Here is a 23,387-nt window from a genome sequence, read left to right as displayed (position 1 = left end):
CAGGGAAGCTGGCAAGGGCAATTTCAGGGCAGGCGGACTACAGGGGAAATGGGCCTGTTATTCATAACTGCTGAGACGTCTGTAGAGCCCAGAACCTAATGGGACTAATCCCACAGCAGTTAAACAAAGGAGGAGGAGGGGACAGGGTGTGAGCTCACACTCAGCCAATAATCACAAATGTAAATTCACAACAAGCAGGTAATAAATCAGGCTGACCTCCTTCTAGGATTTCAGCCTCTCTGGAAAAACTGAGCTACTGTAGAGGAAGTATGAGGTCAGAACGGAGAAGGCACACAATAAGTCTCACAGCCAGGCAGATTTAAGAGAGCCCAATTTTACCTGCGCGTGCTACAGAGGACATACCAGTTAGGTTTCTCACTGACCATACAAGGGCATAGCAAAGAAAAAAGGATAAATTATACATTGGAATGTACCAACCTAAAATTTCAAAATCTAAACAGAGTAGGTGAAGAGCTTATTTAATATAGACATATAGACACACACACACACAGAGTGCCAGGCTTGTGTTTGATGATGCACTGCTACATTTTATTTACAATGTACTAGATTTTGCTTTGTGTTGCCAGTTCCTGTCTTGTACATGTTTTCAGATTTTAAAGTATTAAAAGAAAATAGAGAATTAATTACCAATAATTTAACCATAACCAAATAAACAGTCCTATACCTTTGTTCACATGTGGAAGTTTACATACTGGAGGTATAAATGTTCATCAAACTAAGCAAGAGGACAGTAGTCGCTGGGCATGGTGGCACATACCTGTAATCCCTGTTCCTCAGGAGGCTGAGACTAGTGGACTTCTTGAGCTCAGAAGTTCTGAGCTGCAGAAGGCCTCTCCAAACTAAGTTTGGCATCAATATGATAAGCTCCGGGGCAGCTAGGTGGCACAGTGAATAGAGCACCAGCCCTGGAGTCAGGAGGACCTGAGTTCAAATCCAGCCTCAGACCCTTAACACTTACTAGCCATGTCACCTTGGGCAAGTCATTTGGCCCCAATTGCCCTGCCTTCCCCCTCCAAAAAGCAAAATATATATATGACGAGCCCCCCAGGAGTGGGAGTGAGGGAGGAAAAGGAAGTTAGAGAAGGGGGAAAAGTGTACCAAGAGGGGCAAACCAAACCAGTCTGGAAACAGAACAGATCAAAACTTCAATACCAATCAGTACCATAATTTGAAAATCTCTATCATCTTTTAATTTGTGTCCCTGTAAAACTTTTTAAAAGTAGTCCTGATATAACTCTATGAACTCCCTACTGCAGTGGGAGGCTGCCTGGGGTGTGTTTCCTCTCACTCTAATGAGGTTACTTAGCCCTGGACCCACACACATAGCCTGAGTTCAGTCCTGGTAGAGCCTGGCCTCTAAAAAGAGGAGTCAGTTTCTTTAGTGTTGGGTCTGAATGACTGCTGTACTTTTAGACTGGGCAAGACAGGGAGGCTCAGTCTCAAATGTGTCTGTATACATATATGTGTAATTTAAGATGAATAAACTATATTATACGTCTGTATATGCGCATATGTGTTTATGTGTACACAAGCACACATACAGATTATGAAGCTTAATCCTAGGCCAGATGGTGATTCTCTATCAGATATAATCGGGTGATTATATCAGTCAACTAAATTTTGATGGCCACCAAACATTCTGTAACATCTGCTTTGTTACAGTCATAATCCTTTTCATGTGTATCAATAAATATTTGTTAAGCATCGACTATGTGCCAAGCACTGTGCCAAGGAGATGTGTATTATTTAGGACTTTTCTTACTACTGTGGCTCTCTTGCCTTTGTGAATGCACTGGCCCTGCTTGCTATGAAATGTATCAAAGCCAGCCACCTATGAACTCAGTGAGCAGAGCTATTGTGTTTTCACCAAAGAGCATGCCTGAAGACCATTTCCCACTATTATTCCCACTCTTTCTCAGTCTCTCCCTTACTAGTGATTTGGAGTCTTTTTTCATATGGTTGTTGATAGCTTGGATTTCTTCCTTTGAGAATTGTGTTGATATCTTTTGATCATGTATCTATTTGGGAATGGCTCCAGGACAGTTGCTTTTAACAATACCTTATATTCTTTTAATTTTTAAGTCTTTTGACTCTCTTCTAATATTTCTTGTTATACTCTAGAGTCATAGAGCTTTTTTGCTCCTTTCTATTTTTTTCCACCTTATGTTTAAAGTATTTATTCTTCTTTGATTTTTTTCCTCCCAACTTCTAACTTCATTTATAATTTAACATATAGTCCTTGTTACCAAGTCATTTTTCTCCTCTAAAGTTGCTATGAATTTGCTCTCTTCTGAGTTTATTATTTCTCCGGTTTCTCTTAACCCTTATTATTTCTTCCCTGTGTTTATTTTCAACTGCTTATTCGTATTTTCAGTCTCATTTCTTGGATTGAGATTGTGCTTGGACTAGTTCCTTCTTTCAATGTTTGATGGGTCAGGAAGGTCTGATTGGTCCTGTCCCTTCTTTCCCTTCAGTAATCTGGATGTTACTAGTAATGTCTACCTTTTGCCTCAATCCCTGACTTTTGCCTCATTCTTTTGGTGGTCCACTATGATTGTGGCCTCAGTTTCTATCTCTTCCATCCACAATCTTCAATTAGGAGTTAGTCCTATACCCTGCTGTGTGCCAGGTTCCAGTGGGATTTTAGACTAACTCAGCTCCCCCAGGCACTGAGTTGGCTCCATTTCCTGCTGCAGCTCCTTGTTCCCTAAGGAAAACATACCTGTACTCTGTTCCCCAAGTAGTACTATGGGGATTGCTCTGCCTTCCCCTCTTGCTCTGACAAACAAGAGCCAGGATATGGTCTTAGATCTCTGATAACTATAGCTTCTATTGGCTTATGTCCTCTCCACCCGCTCCACCCCCAACCATCCAGATCAATCACCAGAAGGTGATTCAGAAGGTGAATGCAAAAGGCTCAGATTTGTTTGATGGAGCTTGTGCTAGCTTTCCTGGCAGCAATCTCCATCTTGTGGTCCATTTACCTGGTCATTTACAATTTACTGGTTCCTAGAGCATCCTCTGTCTACCAGCTTCTGTTAGCTTCTATCTTTTTATGAAGTTATATACAGAATAAGGAAGTTTATTTGTGTTTCTCTTCTGGTTTATCATTAGACTTCCTGGGGCCCTTTTCAGATTGTTGCTGGGGCTTATGTAGGAAAGCTGGGCTTATCCATGATCTACTTTATCGCCAGTAAGTCCCATTGGTAGTCTTTGGATTATTCCTTCTTCCTGAATCAAGTTTTCATATACATTTCTCCCAATCATCACCTTTTTTTTAACTTCTGCTTTGAAGTCATCAAATAATCATCTGCAGCAATCCATCTCAGTAAATAAGATGCAATTATTTTCATAGCTGTCTTTTTGCAAATACTTGTCATTAATACATGATGACTCAATATCCCATGAAAGAAAGTTTCTTGTTTCCTTTGTGTATATGATAAAACCTACTCCACAGATGTCCTTTTTTTGCCTCTTCTGGGAGCCATATGTCCATTTAACAGAAATTTTATTCTTTCTTTTGGTTTCGTTTATAACAAGAATCTCAAGATTGATATGATTCACTTCCTCCAGCACTATCTATGTCTACTTGCTGGTCACTGGACAAGGATCTAATACCAACAAAGTTTAAATATGGTCCAAAAATTGTGTTTCTTAGAACCCTCTGCCCTCTCTCTCTTATCTACTCCCCCACCCTCACCGTAGAAGTAGAAGGGGATGGGGATGGTCACACCGGATTCAGGGGCATCTTTTGTCTTTGTTTCAGGAGCTTCCATAGGAAAAAAATCATCACTAGGTAGGTGGCCAGCCTACTGTACTAATGATGTAATTGCACAGAGCTAGCCAGGTTGGTCCTCGGAAAACTGTGCTAAGCGCTTTTATAAAAATTATGTCATTTGCTCCTCACAACAACCCTGTGAGGTATGTGCTATTATCATCCCCATTTTATGGTTGAGGAAACTGAGGCAAACAGAGGTTAAGTAATTTGCCCAGGGTCATCATATAGCCATTAAATGTCTGAGGCTTCATGGGAACTCAGGTCTTCCTGATTTCAGGTCTAGCGCTCTATCCACTGAGTCACCTAGCTGACTCTAAAGTTAAGATCCAATTTATGAACTGCACACCAATAACACTGGAACCAATTCGTTTATTGCTTTACGTCACAGCAATGGACTGTAACTACAACTCTGGCCAGTCATTTCACAGTCACAGAAGTCAATCACCTTCATGTATGAAGGGTGTCATGTGGAGTATTCTGTTTCAGGAAACTGTCTCCTTGCCTAAAGAAAACATGAAATCACACAGGAACTCTTGTTTGTAAATGATCTATACATATTTCCTGCTGCAAGATACATGGAAACTTCAATGTATTCAGAATTTAAATTAGATAGCAAATACTCAGTCATTCAGACTAAACCATATAATCATAAAATCTGTCCCATTATTATAACAATACTTTACATATACAAAGGTAGACACTATGGTATCTGGAAGTATCTTCTGAATAAAAAAGGATAAACTCTATTCTTAGGTTTGTTTTGTTTTAGCAAAAAATGCATTAAAGTAAGAATGGGTGACTAAATTAGACTAAATTGAGACTGCTATCATTTTAAAGACAGAAAAACAGGACATATCTTCATAATCTAACTTTCTGAAAATAAATACTCATTCTTCAGCCATTCTCCATTTATATTAATTAACTCTATATATGTACTTTTAGACTACTATCATGAACAATACAGGGGTATGTATATGGCCACTAGGATGGAAGAGGAACCTTTATAAATGTGGGTAGAACTAATATGGATGAGAAGAGTTATGTGAACCAATCTCCAAGATGGTCAAAATAATCAGAATAATTTCCTCAGTCTCAAAACATCCCATGCTAATTCCTACCTCCAGACCTTTACTCATTTGTCTCTTGGTGGGAATGTCCTCTCTCCTTCTTCCACCCCTTTCCTACCTACTCTTCGAAGGCCTCACTTAACTGCCACATCTTCTTCAGGCCAGTGATATATAATGCATACAGCACCTTGAACAACACAAATTAGCCAGTCAGTCAACAAACATTTACTAAGTACCTACTATGCACCAGGCACTGTGCTAAAAAGCACTGAGGATGTGAAGAGAGGCAACGGACAGTGCCTGCCCACAAGGAGCTTACAATCTAACGGGGAAGTCAATATCCAGGTAACAAGGTAAACAAGTTACAGACAAGAGAAATACTTGACAAAATCTTCACATGTTAACCTTATCTCCCCAAATCAACTATTAACTTCTAGCGGGTAGAGATTTTTGTCTTATTCTTCCTTTCTCCTCCACAATGCTTAGTGCTGGGCAGGGGCTCAATAAACACTTGCTAGATGACTGGCTATATCGGAGCACCCATGAACACTAATTATAACTGTCAGCTGACTATGATGAGAATAAAAATCAAAATTCACAAATCTGAAAATACTAATAATAGAACTCTCCCTCAGAAGCATGAAACTAATTTAATCACAAAAAAAGCTTATCTAATACTCTATATTTTTTATTTGCAGCAGTAATTATTCCAGTCAATTTCCTTTAGATCTGAATGCAGGTACTATAAGTTTATATGCTTTTATTTGTCCACATATTGAACTTCTATTAATACGTATTCTCTTTGGTAATTCATTTCCGCCCTCTTTTCAGCACATGTAGCATTAAGTTACTTCCTTGCACCTCTTTAACTAAATTGCCAGGAAACATCTGGAAAAATGAAGGGAGCTCATGTTTGATCAAAGCTATTCCTTCTGCTCCATTCATTTTGAAAGTGACTAATTTCAACACTTGCTTTTGGAAGAGAAGAAACAGGTACATGCTTTTATATATGCATTCCAGGAGTTTGCTTATGCATAAGAAAACAGGAAAAATAAATCACCATGGGAGGGAAAAACCCTAAAACAATGTCAGCTTTCTTAGCCCTCCCAGAGCTATTTCAGAAATGACTTCCAATCCTGGTTTTGCAACAACCCAGGGCAACCTGACTTATTTCAAGGAGTGTTAAAAAACTTTCAAAAATAAAACTAATTTTAGTCTCAGTTAAATTTCAGTAATGAATATTAAAAGGGCATGTGCAGAGCTGCCCTGGCGGCTTTTCTAGCCAACTTACTGTGTTAGCTCAGAGCTTGGGTACTTTGGGGATGATGAAATCTTTAGGCACTTGTAGGCTGACCACTTATGACTCAGCATTGAAGGATTTTCTTGCCAGGGGATAACTTCAGAGAAAAAGGCAAGTAGGTTAGAAGGTTAGAAGAGCCCCAAAGAGCAAGCAATCAAGGTAAGTAGGAAGCTTGAGTGGTTTCCCTCTCAGGCAGAAGCTCTAATAGCCTGAGGCATATTTCTTCCCTATAGTCCCATTTTCCCAAAACTGGTTTAAGTTACCCATCTCCTCCACTCCCCACCAGTCTGGGTGTAGGTTAAGGTTTTTTTTTGTTTTCTTTTTTCTCTCACTGAAGTTTTCTAGTTTGTTTCAAATACTGTTTCTAATTTTGTATTTCATTTTTTAAATTTCTGCTTCTTTTTCTCCTTCCTCTCTTTATGTCTCACTTCACCTGTTCTGTTAAACCCCTTTGTTCAATTTGCATATGAAGCTTGGTTATTGGACAACGATGATGCTAACTTGGAACACACTTGCTCTCCTCCCTGGGGATGTGAAATGGAATGCTGTTGTTGCTAATCTGCATATGCTCTACAGTTTCTCGATAAACATCAATTGTTTAGAATATAGTGTTAAAGTCTCACTGTGGTAAAAGACTACAGCTAGTTCAATTACATACTATGATCAATCAAATACTAGCATTATCAATCAACGTTATGAAAAGGTGACTTGTATGTGAAATAAACTGTTGTTCACTAGGTAGTGATGTAGGCAGGGATTACTCATCTTTGGAGTTGGCTACAGACATTATAAAAATATCGGAGGACACTTATGATAACTGAGTTGGTGAGACTGATGCATAAGCATTTTACAATGCACTGCGCTCCTCAAGATAGATATCTTTTGGTAAACCAGGCCAGGGAATGAGCTCATCCTCTTGTTGGCATGCTCTCCGATGAAGGAACTCCCACCTGACACCAGTTAGCACCATGCTAACACATGAAGTTGCTTCCAAGACTAGACGCATACATCTCAGAATCACTCTCCAATCACCTATGATCAGGCAGAGAAAGGCAAAACAAAAGAGGCAGCCAGAAGCCCAATGCTCTAGCAGCCACATGGGAACAGTGACTGTTTAACCAAGGTTGGGAAGGGCTAAGCCACCTTTCCCACCAGACTAGTCCAGACTTAACTGATCATCACATGGGAAGAGAAGAGATTGACAGCAGGGTCATTCCTTTTTGAAGGGTCCACTACGTCAGAGGCTCTTCCTGCTTGGCAGCCAATAAGAGAATAGCTTGCTCATACCCATAGTGCCTTAGTCTTTCAGTACTGAATCACACATGGCTGTCCAGAAGCAGCCAGGAGCTTCATCATTCCCAAAGCGACCACGCCCTGAGTTAGCACACACAGATGGTGAGAAACAGGCAGGACGGCTGTGGCCACACCCTGTAACAAATGTAATGTTGTCCAAGGAGGCACCCATGCCATAGGATTGAATAATACAGTGAATAAACTTACTAGGTACATCCAGCAATAAACTTTTTAAATACTTCGTGACACTGAGAAAACTTTTCTCAAATTTTCCCCTGGCCTTGGCTTGTACCTCCTTCATATATTTAGTATGTTCTAGTTTGTATTTTAGCTCTGTGTAGCTGAGTTACAGCTTACCAACTAAAAAGCTCCAGGAAGGCATTTTGGTATACTTCATAGTAATAATAATAATGATAATAATAATGAATAGTAGCCAGCATTTATATAGTGCTTTAAGGTTTGTAAAACACTTTAGAAATACGATTTCATTTTATCCCCACAACAATTCTAGAAGGTAGATGCTATCATTACCCTCATTTTACTGATGAAGAAACTGAAGCAGATTGTTAAATGACTTGCCTAGGGTTACACCGAGTAAGCATGTGAAGCTGGCTTTGAATTCAGGTTTTCCTGGCTCCAGGTCCAGCGCTGTGCCACCTAGATCCCTCATTCGTGATGTTTAACACATAGTAGGCACTTAATAAAGGTTTGTTGACTTAAAGTTACAACTTTATAGGACAAATTTTGGAGCAAAACAAAGGAAGGCTAGCCTATTTTCATACAAAAAAGTTTATATATTTGATACCTATATATTTCATATTTTAGAAGAAAACAAAAAGCTAGCGTTGAAATTTTCTCCCTGAACATTTAGTCAAAACATGCAGAGCACATCAGGCTTCCTGCAGTACAGTAAGGAAACACTTTACTAGACCAGGACTCTTCAAGCTAAGTACCTAAATGTGGCTCTTTGTAGGAGAAACCAATCAATTCACAAGCATTAAGAGTCTATTCCAGACTCTTAGCAAGGCACTGTGATATTCTCTAGTGATAAAAAACAAAAATAAAACAGTTCCTGGCTTCAGGGAGCTTCTAAGAGGATAACGTATTCATATGTAAGTAAATACAAAATATATAGTAGCATCCTATACCAATTTCCCTTTTTTGGAAGAAAAAACACTCCCTTGTACTTGAGAGTAAGTCCCAGAAATTTGGGGAGGATATTGTACTTCAGTCCTTGCTATTCTTCCTTAATAAATATCTCTTTGTAAAAGTTAATCATGTTAATTGGCTTGTTGATACTGAGAAGATCTTGACTATGAAATCTATATTGGGGAGCAAGGAAAAAATTTCAATGATAGCTCTATGTTTTCTTCCAAAATATGAAATATGTATGCATCAAATATACTTACAATATACATCTCCCTAAACACTTAGTCAAAACATATGCAGAACACATCAGGTTTTCTAGGATACAGTTAAACACTTACCTAGACGTTATCTCTTCAAGCTTTCTAAGTATCTCAATACGGCTCTTTGTGGGAAAAATATATAAGCTTACAAAAGAAACTACTTATGGTGAAATACAGTTATGACAATATTTTTTAAAAAGTCCATAGACCATAAGTAAAAAACCACTTGTCTAGACTATCTTAGAGATTAAGTGAATGCTTGATAGTTGAATGACCAAGCTAAAAAATTAATCATCAATGACAGTCTTATTTAACTAAGGAGGATATCATGAATGGTCCCCAAAGGTGCAAATTTTGTTGGGTATTTCAATCCATGACTTAAATTAAAAAGCATTTTAGAATATAGGCATACTTCATTCTATGTAATTGAGGTAGCTCCTAAAAAGACAGGGTAGGAGAAAGAGGTAAATCAAGGATAAACCTAATTTTGTAATATCTCATTGGTTAAAATGTTTAAAACCAAGATGTTTTATGTTGATTTCTAATTGAGCTTCAATTAGCAGTAAATTTTACCTCTGACCTGTATTGGTGATACTCCTACAAATCCATGCACCAACAACCATAAATGAAGTGCTTATAATGAACCAAGAACAATGCTAGCTGTGGTAGAGAAAATAAGAGGAGAGAGGGAAGTATCTGCTTTAAAGGAACTTCCCATCTGGGTGTATACAGACAAAAAAGCTAATAATAGCTAGAAAAGCTATTATTGCACAACCATGGGGAGGGGGCAGTCCATGACACTCTTTCAGGGGATCCTGAAAGTCAAAATAATTTTCCTAATCATTGCTGTTCAATTGTTTCAGTCATGTCTGACTCTTTGTGGCTTCATTTGGGGTTTTCCTAGCAAGGAAACTGAAGTGGTTTGCCATAGCCTTCTCCAGCTCAATTTGCAGATGAGGAAAGTAAGGTAAAATGGGGTGAAGTGACTTGGCCAGGGTCACACATCTAGTAAGTGTCTGAGGTCACATGTGAACTCAGGTTTTGCTGACTCTAGGCCTAGTGCTCTATACACAGTGCCACCTAGCTGCCCTTTCCTAATAATACTAAATTAATAATATTTCCTAATTTCTATGTTCCTAATCCTAAATTTCCTAATAATGCTAATATAAAACAAATATTAAAATGCTCCTTTCTTTTCCAACTTCATATCTACCCAAGGCCAGTTTTTCTTCCACCAATACAACAGACTATAGCAGACTGAATGCAGAAGCAGGTATAGTACGGACATCACTACGTCAAAGTACCTCATTTTACCAATGAGAAACTGATACCTAGAAGGGTGAAGTAACTTGCCCCAGCCACATAGTAATTGGGCAGAGGCAACACCATAATCCGGGTCCCTTGACTCCCAGTTCAGTGCTCTGTCCACTGTCTCATTCTGCTATATATACACACAGATTACATACAAATAAAGCATAATAAATGATAGGGAAATAGTCTATCAAAGACCTGATGAAATTCAATAGGAACACATAAATTCTTATGAAGAAAAAACAAACATTAGTCATGGAGCTCCAAGATCACTGGGTAAGTATAGGTACCAAAGAAAAGACTAAGAATTCAAAATGGACCACAAGCAAAACGAATCAACAATTTTACTTTAAGGAAGGGGGAAAAAAAGATGTAAAATTTTACCTCTTTGATTCGTTTGACCAAAGCGTTCTGATCAAAGGAAACAGCTTCTGCACATTGATGAAGGTGATCTTGGTATCGGAGACAGAGTTGGAGAACTTGTTGAGAGTCTAGCTTCTCCAATTTGGTATTTGTGGGAGATGTCTGGCCACTCAAAAGTCCTAAAAAACAGGGGAAAGAATGAATTGTACCAACAACAGTTTTGTGGAACATCTGTAAAGGGAGAAAAAGTGTCATTTATGATTGCTTCTAGAATCAGACAACTCAGTTACCTCTGGACTAAAAACCAAAAGTTTTGGCAGTTGGGGATTTGTTGTTTTTCTTGCTTTTAATTCAATTTTTAATGATAAAATGGTTACCTTAAGTAATTCAGAGGAATAAATTATACAAGAAGTTGGAAGGTGATGCTAAAAACAAATTAGTAAAGAAAGAAACACTCCTGAAGTTCCATCACAGAATTTCTGGGGGTGGGAAGGGACCTCAGCCTCAGCATCTCTGCTGTAACAAATCACCAAGGGCTGGTCCATCCTCTGCTTAAAGACTTCCAAGGAGGGAGAACCCCCCATCTCTCAAGTGCCATTTCACTCTCAAACAGCTCTCGTTGTTGGGAAGTTCAGCTTCCACCCAGTGTTCCTGGCCTGATTCTGAACTCTGACGCCAAAAAGAACAATCTTTAATCACTCTTCCATGTGAAAGCCTTTCAAATACTTGTAACACAGAGACCACATCCATACCAGTCTTCTGTTTGCCAGGCTAAATATCCCCCGTTCTTCAACTATTTGTCACGACATGTATTCAAGGTCCTTCACCATCCTAGGTCCTTCTTGGAATCCTCTCTAGCTTATCAATGTTCTTAAAAACTGGTGCCTAGACTAGACCAGGATGTTCCAAATTAGGACTGACAAAGGCAGAGCACAGGAGGACCATTCCCTCCCTATTCCTAGAAGCTACGCCTCTCAAGGCAGCCTGTGGTAGGAGCAATACCCTAACCTAACCTGAATCTCTTTGCTGGTTTTAACCATCCTTGAGACTCCCCTCACTGACAAACAGCCGCGAGAAGTTCCAGGAGCATGCTTTGTTCGGCCATGAGGACCCCAACAGCAACTCAGGGAAGTTACTCAGCTACATCAACTTGTGATGTCTTACTTACAAATCCTTGTCAAACAGCCTTCACATGCTAAGCAAATATCCTTTTGTTATTTGTATTACCTAAGAGTGCCTCATTTCATTCTAATATTGAACATGAACTATGAGGTCATAGACCCAGGACAGGCTCAGCGTGGAACAACTGGTGTAGTTGTGCAAGAAGTGGGGGATGAGCAGTGCAGAGAAAGGTGAGCTCAGCTTGGCTTCTGGCTTCTGGCTACGCCTGCACAGATGGTGGTTACTTACCATGAGGCTTCCTGAGAGGCCTGAGAGATTAGAGAGTAAAGTGTATATCTCGATGCAGCAAGGAGAGACCAATGGAAACATACTCTTTGCCCTTATGAATTGTACCTCAAAGATAATTTCAGTGAATTCTCTTTCAGACCTGCCACCTGTGTCATTCAGGGCCTTCCAACCTGATCATTTATGCCTCCTAAAAAGTTATATTATGGGATTTCCTCAAAACTTAGTTTACTTTGAAAGCAACCAGTAGGGACTGAGATCTTTGGTAACTGAAAGCAACTTTCTCAGGGGCGGCTAGGTGGCGCAGTAAATAGAGCACTGCCCTGGAGTCAGGAGCACCTGAGTTCAAATCCAGCCTCAGACACTTAACACACACACACACACACACACACACACACACACACACACACACAAAACTAGCCATGTGACCTTGGGCAAGTCACTTAATCCCAATTGCCCTCCAAAAAGAAAGCAACTTTCTCCCTGATAGAAAAGGACAAATGAAGAGTGAGATGTGTCTTGCTCTGCAGGGAACAGATGCCTCTGTATTGCTAATGGTCACCACCAAATTGTCTCAGAGGAGGTCAATAGTCCTTTCCACTGATACAGATGTTATCCTAGCACATGAATGTTTTGTTTTTCTGAACAGTCTTCAGTCCTATAATTGCATCTAGACATAGTAAACTGATTTTTTGACATAAGCCACTGGGGGAAGCACTTGAAAGGGCAATACTTAATTTTCTCCAGGAGCCTAGAGACCTTTCTGCAATTGTTGACCTGAAATCTGAGCTACGTCAGTTTAAACATTTTTTTTAACTTAAAAATTTTAAAAATTCCCACTTCCAAAACTGTGAACTAAGAACTCATCTCCTTCTGTCTCCCTCTCTGGAACCTCCAGTGAAGGACCCCTCCAGATCTTAGGGCCTAGACACTTTCCTATTCTGTCAGAAATATTTGCTACTACTTGTACATGGCAGATAGAGCACACACACTGGCCTAGAGGAATCTCTGGCTTTGTATCTTTTTGTTTTGCTTTGTGTCTTTCTCTTACCTAGGAAGGAAAATGACCCTGAGATGGACATTCCCAGTCTTGATGGCAATCATGGGAGATGCAGCTATCAGGAACTCCTAGGTCCCTCAAAGAAATCTCCTACAGTGGGGAGGATGGCCACTGGCAGGAAGAGGAACCCCTGACCTTATACTATGGTGTACCAGACACGGTCAGTATTACTACATAGCCTATAGCACCTGGCCCCAGCATAGGAGGGCATTCAGGTACTCAGCAGCAGCAGTATGTCCAGAACTCCTGACAGGCACAGAAGGGCATTGGCAATACAGGTCTGCAGGAATGTTATATGTAGGAGGCTCCATCACAGGGCTCAGCATAAGGGAACAAAGTTAGACTGTAGTATGAGAAAAGGTTTTATCCAGCATTGGGTAGTGGTAGCCCCTGAAAATGTAGGGGGTAGCAGCTATCTTTGGCAGAGTAGACAATGTGATGAGATCTAATGGCAATGGCAGCCAGCAAGCGGAGAAGCATGCCTCAGAAGCAGTGGCTAGCAAGCCCAAGTAGGCAGAAACACAGGCCCAGGCCCACCAGCATTAGCAGCAGAGGAACAATGAGTAGACACTAGCGTGGGCAATGGCAGAATCAAGTCCACTGTAGCTTATCGCTATTACAATCTATGGCCGACTGGCCCCTCCACATTGTTTCTCATATCACACCTCCAGGGAGGGCCTGGAGTACCAAGAGGCAGCATTGTTGGGAAGTGGTTTGTTTTCAGGCACAAGGGAGAGGTATCTTCACAAATCCTATGGAAGGGAAGAAGCCCCTTGGATGGCGAAAAGACTTATATCCTCCTCTTTTACAAATATTATCTCATTTTATCCTCACAACAACTCTGAGAAATCAGTGTTATTATGATCCCCATTTTACAAATAAGGAAATTGAGGCAGACAGCAGCTAAGTGATTTGTCCAGGATCATACAGCTCATGTCTGAGGATGGATGTGAACTCAGGTCTTCCTGACTTCGGGTCTAGCATTTTCTCCTCTGTACTACCTAGTTGCCTTTAGGTACAGGCTGATGATGGTTGGCTAGGGAACCACGAAGGGAAACCCAGGCAAGGGAAATTCAATCAGCTGAAATAACTCGAGGTGTCTTCCCATGCATATACTTACTAAATATGCTTCTCTAGTCAATGAATCCATTAAGTAAATATTTATTAAGAGGCACAGGGAAGGACACATACTTAGCAAAATTTGAGAGAAATGGCTAGTACATTCAATGGCAGAATTGGGATGAAAAAACAATATGAGTGTACTGGACTGAATCTGATAAGATTCAAAAGAGTAGGAATAAATGTAAAGATTCATATTTCGGTTAAAAAAAAGTCAATTTCACAAGGACAAGATGGAAGAGGCATGAATAGGCAACAGTTTTGGTATAAAAGGCTCTGAGGGCTTAAGTGGTCTGTAAGCTCAATGTATCAGCAAAGTAGAATGGCTGCCAAAAAGACTAACATGACCATAGACTGCATTAAGGGACATAGCTTCCAGGAGTGAGGAGATGATGGCCCCTGGCACTCTGCCATCCTCAGTCCACATCAGCAATGTTATGTCTGGCACCACCAATGTCCTTCAACATTGAACAGAGAACTGTATGAGAAGGCAGTGAAGTACAGTGGGAAGAGTCCTGGACTGAGAGGGAATAAGGTCACCTACGCACTCATTTGGTCTCTGCCACCCACCAGTCTGTGTACCCTGAGTGAGTCTCTTATTTTGGGGACTTTGATTTACTATCTGTAAAGAAGAGATGCTACTAGCACCAGGGACAGAGTTACAGTGTAGAATGAAATGAAATTCTGTATGCTAGAAATGCCATAGAACAGGTTACTTTTGTAACAATTCCTAGTTTTGCAAAAAGAAGTTATCTCCCCTAAGTACACTATGAGCTCTTGACAACAGCTTCGACTTCTGTCTCTTTTGCCCCCTTAGAATAACATAGGACTATGGAAAATGTAGACATTTAAATATTTGTACAATGTTGAATTCAAAGTCTGCTCTAATAGATCCTGAATGTTTAGGATTAGAATTTATATATTCTATCTGTTGGAAATATTTCTTAATAAAAACCTCTCAAAACCACTGTGTTTATAGAGAAATCGGGAGGTAGGGGGCCAGAGAGAGGGTAGAGAACTAAAGATAAATATTCTAGAGATTCAATAAACCACAATTTGTACCTACCTCTTTGTGTAAAGTGTTGGATGGAAAAATCATCAGGGTTGGTCAGATTCTGGAAAATATTTTGCTGACCAATTCTTCCCCTCTGAAATGTCAGGTAGAAAAAACCCTACAGTTGTTCTAATACAAAGTACAGAGCCAAATGTGTGCTAAGCCTGACTCTTACTGAGCACAGTTCCTTGACTCTAGGAGGCCTATCCAATTTCTGGGCTGGGAGTGCATTTTAATAGTGGTTGGACTTACATTTTTTGCAGTAAAATCATCACTTCTTTCCAAAATAGAAGCAACCTTATTTTGGGAAAAAAAAAAAAGCTATTATAAAGAAACAGACAAAAGAATTTGTGAAAAACATACTTTGGCCTGACCTCCCTCATAAAAATGATCAGTGGTTTCCTTCATTTGACTAACACTTACTTATCACCCAATGTGTCATTCCATGGTCAATTTTACTTAAAAGACACATACACATAGACAAACACACAGACACACACACACATACACACAAACATTCTGTATCCTGATGCTTTGGGGGGCCTCAGAGGAGGAGGTGGCTATGGAACTGTGATTTCATTAGTTTAAGAAAACTCCCTCTACCAAGGCAAATCAACAACTGTTCAGGACCTTGGAGTCTTAGAGTGGTGTGATAGTAATGGCATTTAAAGATTCCCCTGTATTGGCTTGGTTTTCAAACTGATTGTGTTAAAACCCAGAGCTTGTTAATCTCACCTGTGGGATGGACTTGTTGATGTAAAAAGAGAGTCCTGAACTGGGAGGAGCTGGTGACGTAGATTTGGAGAGACACAAGAGAGAGGCAGAAGAACTTTTTGGAAGCAGCACCTTGTGGAGGCAGAGAGAGACTGAGAGAATTACTGGGGGCCACTTTGAATTGCCCTGGACTTTTGAGACCTACCCCCTGGATCACAATTGAATCTACCCCAGAGTTACATCAAGTTTAAGCACAGCACTTAATACCCAAATGGAGGTCTTTTCTTCATCTTGACACGAGGCAAGTTCTCAGCAATCTTAGTTCCTGGGGAGACAAGGCTTAGCAAGGCCACAAGATACATTGCCAGTCTCTTCATTAATTCATCCTCTGTCTGCAGAACAGTCCTAGAACCCCTGAAAGCATTAGCAAAACCCTCTCCCAGGATTTCTGTAAACATACAACAAGAAAATCCTTCTTCAGGGCTTCTGAACCAACAGAAAGGTTCCCAGACCCCTGCAACAACAGCACTGTCCTTCACCAGTGGACAGTATTCACTCTCTGTCTGCAGGACAGTCTCAGGAGCTCTTAGCCAACAGCCAGGTTCCAGGAATTCTTCAACAAAAGGACTGTCTTTCACCAGTGGACAAATCTGGCAAAACAACATCAAAACAGACAAAGTACCAGCAAAACAGCCATGTCTCCTCAGTCCTTGGCAGCTCAGGGGGCAGGTCTCAAAAGTCCAGGGCAATTCAAAGTGGCAAAACAGCAATTCTCTCAGTCTCTCTCTGCCTCCACGAGGTGCTGCTTCCAAAAAGTTCTTCTGCCTCTCTCCCTCTCTCCAAATCTACGTCACCAGCTCCTCCCAGTTCAGGACTCTCTTTTCACATCAACAAGTCCATCCCACAGGTGGGATTAACAAGCTCTGGGTTTTAACACAATCAGTTTGAAAACCAAGCCAATACAGGGGAATCTTTAATTGCCATTACTATCACAAGTGGCCAGGGGCAATAAGAAGTCAAATGACTTGACCAGGGTTACAAAGCCTAAGTCAGAGACAGGACTTGAAACCAGTTACTCCCTAGCTGGTTCTTCACCCACTATACCATGCTGCCTCTTCTACTTATTGTTTTTTAAACCAGAAGAATGAAAGTCTGAGCTCCTGTGTCTACCCTCCAATCCTAAGTCTCATAGGTCATTATTCTCATCTACAACATCAAGGAAATACATCAAAGAAGTCATGCCCCTGGAGCTATGTCAGTCTCATTTACTCTCTAAGCCTCATGACTCTAAGCTCTGACTCTTGGGTCTGGACAAGCAGATTCATACACCAATAGAATAGCAGTCCACTGAGTGACAACCAATTTCCAGTCTTCAACAGGGATAAAGTACTACTTCCTAGCCCCATGATGATGAAGTCACTAAAACAGCTATGGGAGTATCAGTTAAGAAGAAGCCTAACTTGCAGGTCACTCCTCTGTTCTCATAACCACCAGTGATTGCATAAAAAACAGAAGGGCTCTCTCAGAGTACTTGGGAGAGAAACTTGGGAGCATTTTAACCCCCAAATCTAGAAAGCCACTATACCACTGCTACTGCCTTATCTTAAGAGCAGCTGGGGTAATCAGGAAAGAATGAGATAGGAGAAAGTAAGCAGAAAATACATCTTTCTTTTACAGAATTGATCAAATGTCTTCAATGAGGTGCCTAAGTACTATCAGCAAATCTTACCCATGGACTGTATTACTGCATTATGAAAAAATAAATTATTACATTATGGGGAAAAAAACCCTATACCAATCAATCCTCAATATGACAAACAACATCTATTTATCACTTGTAATAGCACTTAGTCATTGTGTGCATAGATGGCTTTGTCTATAACAATCCTTAGATAACCTTCCTTCTCTGTCCATGACTTACTTCCACAGTGTACATAATATATCAGATTTATAAATATTAGACACAATTCTGACACCAATGACATTTCTGACCCCTAAACTTTACTGAATAAAAAGAACCCCCATAGTAAGGTAAAAATGCCTGAAAATATTATGTTTCTTTTCAAAGTGTAAAATACCATCACACACACCCTCCCCCAACACATATACCCATTCTTTTCTTTTCACATGGATACAGAGTCATAATCTCATACTGATATATTAACAACCACCTGAAACTGTCTTATAGGTAACCACTTTGTTGTTTCCAGTAGACCTGGAAAAACAGTTCATCAGGAAATATATTTCTTAATAATACAATATCCTATGAGAGTTAGCCTAAAATAGGTGAATTGGTAACAAAATCCAGTCAAATTTGAAACAAAATTTTATAATGAGTTATAATCCATGGTACTGATGACAAGCAGCATTTCTCCCAACCATCACCCTGAAAAAGAGAAGAAAGAAGCAGACAGCTGGGGATTACATTGGGGCAACTTCTATTGAGTTGGGGGCAGAAAGCATACTCAATGAATGCCATTAAGAAGAAATGCTAATGTGCTGGGATGGAATACTCTGCTTCTCACTGAACTGTGATAAGAATGAAATTAATGCAAGAGTGACCCCAACATTAAGAAAATCTCATGAACAAAAACCCAGTCTTTCAAATCAAATGAAGTGGAGGTAATCACAAAAGAATGCTTCACTTTACAAAAAACACACACCAAAAGGCGCCTTTAAATGCTGAGTCCCTATTAAGATGGTAGAAAGCAAGATCTAGCAGCACTCCTTTCAAATTCCTCAGTAAAGATTTAAAAGGACACCAGATGGAACCAATGACCAAGAAACCAAAGAGAAACACCAATATATTCTCCCATTCATCCCAGGCCTGAACATGAAGATGGTCAGAAGTTTGGGGGGGCTTAGAAAGGAGATGTGCCAAGGAACTGAAAAGCCAGAACAAGTAAAGTAAACAAGGCCTGAAACCTCCAGCTACTCGTGATCAGGGAACCCTTCAGGGATGTTAAGTCAGCCCTACCTCCAGCCTTAAAAATGAAGAATAATCATGACAGAGACAAGAGGAAGGACCTGGTCTCATGACCAAGGAAGGACATGGAATGAATCAGACCACAAGGTATCGCTTCCATTTTACATCATTTCCTTTATGAATTGACTTGTGTAAGACTGAAGTACAGCAGAAAACACTAAGGAGAGCATAAGATTTACAGATGCAAATACAGAAATGGGGTAAAAATGGGAATTCAATTTTGGTATATCAAAGATACAGCCCTCATGAGGGAAATGGAAAGAATAAATAATGAACAAGTCCATCTCTTCAAGAAGATTTTCAGAAGAGAGTGGAAAGGAAGATAAATAATCAGGTGACAAAGTTTAGGAAAAACTGGAAAAGGAAGCCACAAAAGAATGTCACTTAAAATCAGAAGTTAGAGGGAGACAAGAGAGGGAAGATTTTTGAACTCATCACTTAACTGGAAGGGGAAAGCAGAGGATCAAGGGGAGAAATAGAAATTTAATATACCTCTGGACTTACCCTCCCAATCTCCAACCACTCAGGACCAAACTCTACATAGCCTGAGAAGACAAGTGGCAGTTGGATTCTGGGGACCCAACTGCCAATTCATTTAGGGGTGCGACTTATAAAGGAAACACACCAGAAAAAAATGGCTACTGTGCAACTGCAGTCTAAAACAAAAGAGAAAAAAAATCCAGTAAAGGAGTCCTGGGTGAAGAATCTTTCCACTGGGTCCCCACAAAAATGAGGGATCTACTGTTAATTCTTGACAAGTCCAGACATGTATTATATGTTCTGGATACTATCCCAACTGCCACTTGAACGAAGAAGTCAAGTCCCCCAAAATTGGCTATTAGGTCTCTAAGGGTAGCTCTCTGGGGTTGGATGACATTTCTAGTACTATAAATCATAAACTATAAACACCAGTGTTTTCCTCCCCATGATTGTCATTTAATATCAACTAGACAGTTAGATTTGGTTTTTAGAAATGAGTATTTACCATGGTGGTATAACTGGTACAAAATATTCCCCCAAAAAGAATATGACATACTCCCCCACAGGTACATACAGAATGGACTCACCCTGGAGGGTGAAGTGGGTTCAGACTTAGAGAGCATACATGGCAAAGGGGTAACTCACAACTCCTAGAAGGCCTTCCTCTGGAATTCTCAAGATGTTCCCTTAGGTGAAGTATTTCTCCTGAGCTCTTTGTAGATCCTTCAATCTGCTTTTCCTCATTTGTGCAGTCTGTCCTTGGCTCCTGATGCAGACACTTCCACCAGTCACCAATGTTCTGGGAACACTGCTAGGACACCAAAGGAAAAGTTCAAATCCTTTGGACTTTTTCAGGCTCATATGGTCCTCTTCTGGCAGACAGAGAGCCAATGCAGAAAGGAGACCAAGGCTGAAGTCAAGTTGTTCTCCTCTCTACCAAGTGACTCCTTCTTAAAGGTTTTGCTGGAATATTCTCTACTGGCTGGCTGCTTGCTGAAATGTCCTGTGTTCTAAGACTCCAAGGACACGACTGAGTCCTTCATGTAATCCAAACAGACCTCCTAGCACACCTAAGGAGCTATTTAGGCCTTATTTCACACTTGGTGAAAAGTCAAGATATGTTCTTACCTGATAAATGTATCTGGACATAACACCTTGTCACTTTACTCAATCAACCTTCATCCTCACAGAAAAATAAATAAAAGACAAATGAACAATTTAAGTAAATTCAAGGAACTTAAGTGAAAGCAAGTAAATAAGAAGTGAGGAAAGCTTTTATGAACATATGAGTCTCAAGGTATCACAAGACTAATCAAAAGGACAAACTGCAGACTTAAAAGGTGGCAAAAATCATTACAAAAGAAACAAATGGAGGAAAGAAAAAGCCAAAATATCACGACCTTAAAAGTGAAAGGATTAAACAAGCCAATCAAATGAGGGTAGCAAAACTGATTAAAAAGAAAAAAAATTAACCCAACAAATTGCTGCATATAACAAACATCTAAAAAAGAAAAAAACTAATTTTCATTCTCTCATGGAAAATGCAAATGAGAGGATGGAATAAAATTTACTATTCACCAGGTGATTTCAAAACAGCAAGAATTACAATCACGTTATCAGACACAGCAAAAACAAAAACTTGGAAAGTCAAGAGATATAAAAAGTGAAACTACATAATGTTTTAAAGAGTACCACAGACAGGCAAAAAAGAACTGGAAGCAAAGTAGATGCCATCTGTTCCCTGAGTCCAAATAAAACAAGTTCAATTCTCCTCCATATGACAGATCTGAAAATATCTGAAGTTATCATGTCCCAGAAAAGGCTTCTTTTCTTTAGGCTAAAGGTCCCCAAGTTCTTCCAACCAATGCTCAAATGGAATGACCTCATGCTCTTTCCTAACTTTCCTCCCAGGATCATCTCCAGCTTCACAATGGCCTTTCTAAATGCAACACCAAGAAGTCAACTCATTCTAATGTAATACCCTCAGAGTCGACAGAACACGGCAAGACCCTCATTTCCCTAATCTCGGATAATATGCTCCTTTTAACATAGTCTAAGATCAAATAAACTTTTTTAAATGTCACATTGCACTGTTGACTCATACTGGGTTTGCAATCCATTAAAATCTTTGGCATTTTAGGGGAAACTAGATGGCACAGTGAGTAGAGCACCAGCCCTAGAGTCAGAAGGACTTGAATTCAAATCTGGCCTCAGACACTTAACACAAAAACTAGTTGTGTGACTTTGGGCAAGTCACTTAACATGAACTGCCCTACCCCCCTCCTCCAAAAAGCAAAAAACCCCAAAATCTTTGGCATTTTAAAAGATTAGATGCTATCTAGTCACAAATCTACCATACTATGCTTGTGAGTTGAAACTTTTATTTACATTTGTTCCTATTAAATTTAATTTTATTCTATTTGACCCAATTTTAATAACTTTTAAAATTCCTATTCTGTCACTAAACATGTGAACTATCCCTCATAATGTCATGTCATCTGCAAATCTGATAAGCACAACATCTAAGAACTTTATGGATAAAAATATCAGTTAAGCACAGGGCCAACCACATATTCCTGGGGCACTCCACTACTTAATTCCAAGATGATATTCATCCATTAATGATTTTTCTTTGGGTCTGGTCACTCAACCAGTTAAAAATCCATATAACTGTAGAGCACAATGCTCATATCTCTACATCTTGTCCACAAGAATAACATAATGGGCTTTTATCAAATGCTTTGCTAAAATCTAGGTAAATTATATAGCATTCACCCCTGAGTCGCCAATCCATCAAGTCTATCATAGAAAGAAATAACAGTAGGAGGGAGCCCACCCTTGTTCTTCATGGATCCGTGTGGGCTCTTTGTGATTATCATTTTCCTTAGCACATGATATGGTGAGATCAACTTGTAGAAAGGGTGGAAGAAAGATTAAGGGGATGATTTCAAAGAATTCTAAAATGAAGAAAAAGGAAGAAAAGGGAGTTCATGTTAAATGGTCTCCATTTTCTCAATAAAATAAGAGCCAAAATCCTCAGCTGAGAGAGATAGAGGAGGGAGAGGTATGGAAGGCTAGAAGAAGGAAGGGAAAGCTTGGAATAGCTTCTGTGGGGAATGATAAGGAATTAATTAGGGAGGAATAAAAGGACTACCTTGTGGTGGTGAAGGCCCAAGCAAAGTTTGATGACATGAATTTATAGTGTCTAAGTCAGCATTGGTGACTTAACCATTTTGATTTTTTTGTTATGGTCTTGCCTAAGATGAGACTATTTCTACTCCTCCTTTTAAAAAAATTCACTGGAAACAGATGATCCTGATCTGACCCCTATTTAATTAAAAAAAAAAAAGAAAAATTCTTCTTAGTAGTAATTCTTTATTCCTACTATGTTCTTTTGAGTTCCTATGGCAGTTTTTAAAATAAAGTTCAATTTACCATCCTGGTCAAAATACTGTAATAATTTCTAAAAGGAAGTGATATTGGAGGTCTCTGCAGTAAAACTGTCTCTTATTTTGAGATGCTCACTATCTCCTTATTAATACAGTCTAAGATTATGTCAGGAATTGAAGTCAAGTTCACTGGTTCAGAGTTTGCAAATTATATTTTCTTCCCTTTTTTGGATAATTTTAGGAGAATATCTGTCCTCCTGTGAGAGCTCTGTGGTATTTATGCCCTTCTATCTTTGATCTTTCAAAGATCACTAACAGGGACTGAGCAGCACATCTGCCAGCTATTTCAGGACTCTAGGATGTCGTTCCTCAAGAGAAGACAAGAGAAGTGCTCTATTGCGTAAGTCCTTAATTTTCTTGGATATCAAATCCCTAATTAACCATTCTTGTTCACATTCCTCTTTTCCCCAATATAGTTTTAAAAAATAATGCCCTTTTTGCTGTTCTTAGCTTCAGCTCATTCTGACCTTACGCCACCCTGACACTATTACCAGAGCACCAGGTCAGGTTTCTGTATACATTCTCCATTTTCTGTATGCATCAGTTGTCACTGACTTCCTTGTACTTCCATATAGA

At 39.7% G+C, this 23,387-nt stretch overlaps 1 protein-coding gene across 2 annotated transcripts in view; it reads right to left on the bottom strand.

Annotated features, from left to right (window-relative positions):
* BORCS5 (BLOC-1 related complex subunit 5) overlaps positions 1–23,387 on the bottom strand; it is a 109,456-nt gene that overhangs the window by 32,883 nt on the left and 53,186 nt on the right. For both annotated transcript variants that reach the window (XM_069101500.1, XM_069101499.1), the window contains exon 3: positions 10,564–10,721. In XM_069101500.1, coding sequence (XP_068957601.1) covers positions 10,564–10,721 — 158 coding nt within the window. The remainder of the gene's footprint in view (positions 1–10,563; positions 10,722–23,387) is intronic.

Source organism: Petaurus breviceps, unplaced genomic scaffold (assembly GCF_028583685.1).
Source record: "Petaurus breviceps papuanus isolate PSGF00001 unplaced genomic scaffold, PetGlider_PUasm1.0 470, whole genome shotgun sequence".
Lineage (NCBI taxonomy): Eukaryota > Metazoa > Chordata > Mammalia > Diprotodontia > Petauridae > Petaurus > Petaurus breviceps.
Note: the sequence above shows the minus strand (reverse complement) of the source record. Positions and strands in the feature narration are given on the sequence as shown.